At 46.6% G+C, this 6,296-nt stretch overlaps 1 protein-coding gene across 1 annotated transcript; it reads right to left on the bottom strand.

Moving 5' to 3' along the window:
* Positions 1-1,085: 1,085 nt before the first annotated feature.
* LOC136627216 (killer cell lectin-like receptor subfamily G member 1) lies at positions 1,086-4,681 on the bottom strand. Its single transcript, XM_066602145.1, has 4 exons — positions 4,549-4,681; positions 3,763-3,911; positions 2,959-3,062; positions 1,086-1,203 (listed from the first exon to the last, which is right to left on the bottom strand). The coding sequence occupies exons 1-4, from the start codon at positions 4,679-4,681 to the stop codon at positions 1,086-1,088; spliced, it is 504 nt and encodes a 167-aa protein (XP_066458242.1).
* Between the last annotated feature and the right edge of the window lie 1,615 nt (positions 4,682-6,296).

Here is a 6,296-nt window from a genome sequence, read left to right as displayed (position 1 = left end):
ACCATTCTTTTATAGGAGGACTTGTGCACTTCGGCTCGTTGTCTTGTGGATGGATGGGACCACAATCTGTGGCACCCGACGGTGGTGGTATCGTGGTCTGTGCCCGTTTTGCAGCTTCTGGGCCAGTACGATCGCCATTATTGATGGATAAATGAATTCTATCAGCAAGTTCTTCATGAAAATGTCAGGACATCCGTGAGTCAGATCTCAGAGAACAGGGGCAATGTAGCAAGACAAAGACCTAAAGCAGACGCTTCCTCTTTAACTGTTCTGTTGGAGGAGGACTTGAGTTACAGTTTTGGAATTGGTAAGTCAAAGTCCTGACCTCAATCCTACAGAAATGTTGTGGAAGAAGCTGTCAGAAGCAGTCCGTGGGAGGAAACCTACCAGCATAGCAGAGCTGAAGTCGTTCTGTATGGAGGAGCAGCTGAGCTGATGTGCAGAACCAAGCCACAATTACTGGAAACGGTTAGATGCTGCACAAGGGGGTCACACCAGGTACTAAAAGCAAAAGTTCACTTACTTCTGGATCATGTTCCTCGATACATAAAGGAACAAGTCTAGTATTTTTGGTTTGCTTGATTTGGTTCTCTTTAGTTATGTTTATGACTTGTGGGAAAATCAGATGTAGGTTTAGGTCAAATAGGACCTGAAATATGGAAATTTCTAAAGGTTTCACAAAGTTTCAAGCTCCACTTCTCAACCACAAGGAGTGGGGACAGGTTGGAAGCTATATGTACCCTGGTCACGTGGTGAACAAGATATCGTATGCTCTGGCCCATGTGTGATCTCTTGTTTGGGGGGGAGGACACATTGGAAGCTATACACCAGTGTTCTCCAACTCCAGTCCTCAGGGACTGCCAACAGATCATGTTTTGAGGATTTCCTCAGTATTGCACAGGTGATGTAATTATTTTTGGTGCCTCCGACATTGACACAGGTGTTCTTACTATCAGATACCCTGAAAACATGATCTGTTGGTGATCCCTGAGGACTGGAGTTGGGGACCCCTGCTATACACCATGGACTATTAATGGCATCTACAATGAAGCATGGAAGGTGCTCTTCATAATGATATGGTGTCCTCATGGAGCTGGTACATCACGCTCACAGATCCAGTGCAGCTCTTCCATACAGTTGTCTAAGCTGAGTTTACTTTTGATCTTTGCACAAGTTCCCGTTTCCATTCCTTCAGTGATATTCCTAGGTAAGACAAGAGTCAGAGGTGCTCATCAGGTTAATATAGACACTATGAAGTCATAGAAGAAGAGGCTATAACATGGTCACAAGAGATTTCAGGAGAATAGAGAAACACAAGGGGTTGGAATCTTCCAGTAGGATGATGCATAGTCTTTTCAAAGACTCTGAACTCCCAAGGAACCTAGAAGACCTGTACCAGATGAGGATCTTCAAAGAATGGAAAGAATTACTGCAAAAACCTAGAGCCATTTTATCTGTAAAGTGAGAGAACCTTCCAAGAGGGCCTCCAGAGACCTCTATAACCTCTACTGAGGACCGTGCTGAGGACTTCACAATAATGGGAGTGATAGGAGGAACATCACTGCTTGGCTCAACCTCCAATATTACTCTGCATGACCCTTGAGTTGTATGGAGAATGGTCTAGGGATGGAGAGGTCAGAAGTGGAGCTATATGTATAACACAGGCCCCATTATTGTAGTGACATTGGCTGGACACAAGACAACAGAACTTCACTTTACCCATAGCAGTCACCTTTCCCAGTTACTAAGTGTCACCCAGTACTCAGATACTCCCAGAACGTACAGTACAGCTGAATTATCTATCAACTGGACAGTCAAATAATTAATAATAGGCACATATCAACATTAGGGGGTAAGAAAAATGCAAAACTAATGACTTACTGATAGGTGACAATAACAATCTGTCAATAACTGACGCTGTCGCTAACTCTAGTTATCCCTACGTCTTGCCCTAATCAAAATTTGATGCTGACCCTAACATCAGACACCACTGTCCCTGAGTATCCATAAAGGACACGATATCTGAAACCCTGATCCTGAGAAAGAAGAAAACCAAATAGAGCAGAACTAAGAAGCAAGGCAAGATAGATATAAACAGAGAATGAGCACAACAGCAATCAAGCTTAAGCAAGAGTCAGACTTAATAGTAACAAGACTATAATGAAAAGAAGGAAAGCTCAACTACTAGGAACAAGCTATTAAAAGGCTTCCTGCACACGGGCGGAAATTCCGGGGTGAGATTTCCCGCAGAAATTCCGCCTGTGCCAACTGCTATCCTATGCAGACAGCCACGATTTGATCACGTGAAAACCCGTGCAGTAAACAAATTGTGGCATGTCCTATTTCTGTGAGAGCCTCGCAGAGGCCTGCACAGAAACATCACGGGTGGCGCGCCGGCTCCGCTCCGCGAATGTGCTGGCTGGGCATCAACCGGCACATAGCAGAGCAGGGAGACGTCGGGAGGAGGTGAGCCGCAGGGGTCACTGCAGGGATCCAACTCTGCCATCTGCAGGAGGCCTAAGAGTATGAACACTGCTGGATTGAACACACATAATTACACTATAACCAGCAACACCTGCAGAAGCCAAAAAATATATTTTAAAAAAGGCTAACGAGTCAGGAACTCTTCTACAAATGAGGCAAGGCTGAGCTGCAGCAATGGGGTCAGCTGACCCACTCGAGTAGATACACTGTGGGACAGTTACACAGTAACTGAGTGAACAATATACTAATAGAAGATGACAAACCAGCAGAATTCCTGCTAATCCTAACAATTACATCTGCTGTAGATCCAGCATGCACCAGTAAGACCAACCTACATGTCACACGGGCTAGTGATGGGGTCTCTGCTGCCTCAAGACCCAGAGAAGTGAACATTACTGAGGGAACCATGATGTCTGCATTAGACAGACATTTCATACAATTTTCAGGGTTGGGATAGAGGTTGGTTTTACTTACACCGTGCTTCCATCAGCCCATCGTCCTGACCACCCTCCACGGTGATGACTTCCAAGTGATTCAAGTCCAATCCAGAACTCCTGCTCTGTGATGGCCACCAGCTTCTGTATTATGGAGACATTAAGGGGACCATATCATTAGATGAACCTGCCGATCTCACTAATTTGTATGGGGTTCTCCAACTCCGTCACAGTACTAGATGCTGAAGGAAATGAAGAATTCTACGTGGCTAACCCTTTCTACCAGCGGGAGGTAAGCTGCTGCTAGAGGAGACTGGGGTGGACGTCTCCTTTCCACAAGTGTGTATGGAGGACTTGGTAGGAAAAACTTGTGATCAACAGCGAAGGTTTATCTGCATCTTTACAGAGGTGATGCAATGTCCGGCACGTGTGGAAAGAGCCCAGCAGCTAGAACAGTGCCCCCTGCAGCATCAAAAATGTTTAAGAAGTGAGAATGTGCAGACTTCTGGACTACCAGGGCTGAAGAGTAGGGAATTGGGATGAAAGAAGACAAAGTGCTCCTCAACTCCCAGAACCAAGTGCCACCACTACATCTGTATCTGGTGGGAGACTCCACTAGTGATGTTGGTACTGTAATGTGGGATGAGCTGGAATATCTAGTTTCATCCCGGGACCCATTCTATTACTATTCACCCCTACCCACCATATCACATACCCAAATGTTATATGGAAGCATCTAAACCCATGTAAAACAACCAACTGCCCCTCCCCCATCTTCAGAAAAAACAATCTGACCCATCCTCCATTATCTACCCTCTGGGCCCTGGGTAACCCTATGACTGACCAGTATTGTTCCCTCCTTCACAGTTGCCAGTCTGGAGCCGCGCTTCTCGCAGTCTTCTTCGCTCGCTCTCCGGGTCTTGTTGTTTTCGGAAAAGAAATAGCACTTGTTTGTGATAAGTATCCAGGGATCTGAGCATGGGGAGGACGAGGCTGCAGAAGACCGAAATCGGCAAATGATCATTCCATCTAATGGACAGTTATTTACAACAGTATGATAAAGTATTTTCCCCTTCCAGTTGTCCCCTCAATGGGCGTAAATACTCAATGACTGTAGGTGGAGACTATAAGAAGGCAGAGTGTTTTGTCCCGTCCTCTCAACCACTCCACCATGTGTGATGGATGGATGATGGTGTTACTGGTGTATACTGGACTTACAGCACACATGCTGGGTCTTGTGTCCTACATTAGTTGACAGGAGTATTGGAATGCACACAGCAGCTGATGAAATTGGATTTTATTCACATTTTTCATTTCAGCGTTGGCCGCCTTTGTCCTCAATGACTGCAGTAACCCTACTGGGCCACTTTTCGCCAAATTCTCATAGATGTGTGGAGGGATTTGCCTGCACCCTTTCAGGAGAGCTTCAGATATTGATGTGAGGGATAATGTGCATGTTGGGTGTGCTTCACAAATGTACTCCACATGGCTCAGTGTCCTCCGGGGGGTATTACAGGTATGAGGCCAGCCGTCCTCTCCTCTCATCACTACAGAGTCCTGAGCACTGACCTCAGCTGAGGCTCCAGAGGCTGTTGGTCTCTTCCTGGATGAGATGTCTCCGGTTCCTTACAGTCATTTCGGCTCCAGGGAAGAGTCAATGCTACTCCAAGTTTTCTCCATGTGAAGATAATGGATGTCACTGCGCTTCCCAGGGCCTCAAAGATTTTAATGTGCCCCTCCAGACTGGAAGACTTTAGCAACATGTTTCCTCCCATCTTCTGGGATTTGTGGTGGCCCAGACTGTCTGGCCCCTCTATTAGAGCTCTCAGACCCTTTATAAGAGCTTATGGCCCGTTATTAGAGTTCCTGGCTCCTTATTAAAGCTCCCAGCCTTATATTAGAGCCACCGACCTCCCACGATCGGTGCTCCCCTGTATGGTAATTCCCCCCGTGACCCCGGAGTGCCGCATAAAATCATGTGACCAGTTTTACATGGATCAGTTTCACTGTGAATCCACATTAGATGGGAAAATCCAGCGACCGGAGCGACTTCCAACAAGGCCGTTCATCGGTACTAGACTAACCTGGGTCTCACCGCCAACCGCGGGTGGGGAGTTTTTGTGTAACGGTGTGGAGAGTATACCAAGAATGGCGCGATCGAGGAAACCATCCAGCGAGAGGGGATCCTATGGACGGGAACAACTCATCACTGAAAGGGGTCGGAGGAGGATGTCAGGAATCGTTCTGACCAACAGGCTGCACAGTCAGCGGAATACAATGCTGGAGTTCCAACTCGCCGTTCCTCCGCACGGATGGTATAACAGCGGGCGACCAGTTCCAGCACTATTATTGCGGTAGCTGAGATTTCGATGTGAAAGAGTTAATGCAAGTAAGCTTGTGGGTGCTGTATGCCTATTCAAGGGCAGGAGAGGAGACAGCAATTGTAGGGTTAAAGAGTTCTGCGCCGGTGTAACACTGGTGTAATGTAACCAGTCTGGCTTTAGATGAGGAAGGTCTGGGTGTGGATTGTATCCTTTGGTCTGGAGTTCAGTCTTAGGATATGATCCCACTGGGCTCGTATGTATCGATATATAGTAAAGAAGCTGGAACTCCTGAAGAGTCTGCCTTCCTGGCTTTGGTTCCAGCGCCATTGTGTCTAAGAGGAACAGAAAGACTCCAGCGGGCAAAAGAGCGCAAAGCTTGTATCACTGAGCAGCGGGAAAACATCTCCTGGTCAGAAGGAGCCAGACGTCTGTTGCTGACAGGAGGTCAGAATTTGGTGCAAGCAGCATGAATCCATAATCCCCATCTTATCAGGCAGGTGGAGGTGCAGTCGTGATACGGGGAAGGTTTTCTTGGTGCCCAACGGGTCTTCTGATACCGGTCGATGGACATTATGATGCATTGCTGCAGTTCTGAAGGCCAAAGGAGCTCCAACATGCCACTCAATAAAGAAGCCAGTGCAGGTTTATCTGTGTTACTAGCTTTAGCACATTAGTTTAGATGGTTGGTAAGATAACTAAGGGTGCAGTTACTTTCTGACATGAGTCATATAAGGTCTGGTAAGAGTTGTAGGTTTCAGTCATACAATGGTGGAATAATACTAGATGTCTCATCACAGAAAGAGCTCATACTTACTGATACAGAGGTACTAAGGCTGGTGCAGATACTACATCCCAGCCGCATACAGAAAGGTAAGATACTACATGGGGGAGGGGCATAGGGCCAAAATACTGATGAATAACCCCTCTCACCCAACATACATTGGGGACTAGTTAATATTATACCTACTCATAGATGGGGCTTGTATAAGGTGCTAGGCACCCAGATACGGGGATTGCACCATACAGGTTTACAGTCTATTAGTGATGCCCATAG

Source organism: Eleutherodactylus coqui, chromosome 5 (assembly GCF_035609145.1).
Source record: "Eleutherodactylus coqui strain aEleCoq1 chromosome 5, aEleCoq1.hap1, whole genome shotgun sequence".
Classification (NCBI taxonomy): Eukaryota; Metazoa; Chordata; class Amphibia; order Anura; family Eleutherodactylidae; genus Eleutherodactylus; species Eleutherodactylus coqui.
The sequence above is the reverse complement of the archived record's forward strand: the minus strand, read 5'-3'. Positions and strand labels throughout refer to the sequence as shown.

What these genes read in the sequence shown, in the direction of transcription:
- LOC136627216 (XM_066602145.1), bottom strand. Translation starts at nt 4,681, where the DNA reads ATGTTGCTAAAGTCTTCCAGTCTGGAGGGGCACATTAAAATCTTTGAG. An exon ending in TCCCTGGAGCCGAAATGACT is followed by an intron (nt 3,912 to 4,548) that starts GTAAGGAACCGG and finishes GGTCTTCTGCAG; the next exon opens with CCTCGTCCTCCCCATGCTCA. An exon ending in TGAAGGAGGGAACAATACTG is followed by an intron (nt 3,063 to 3,762) that starts GTCAGTCATAGG and finishes TCCATAATACAG; the next exon opens with AAGCTGGTGGCCATCACAGA.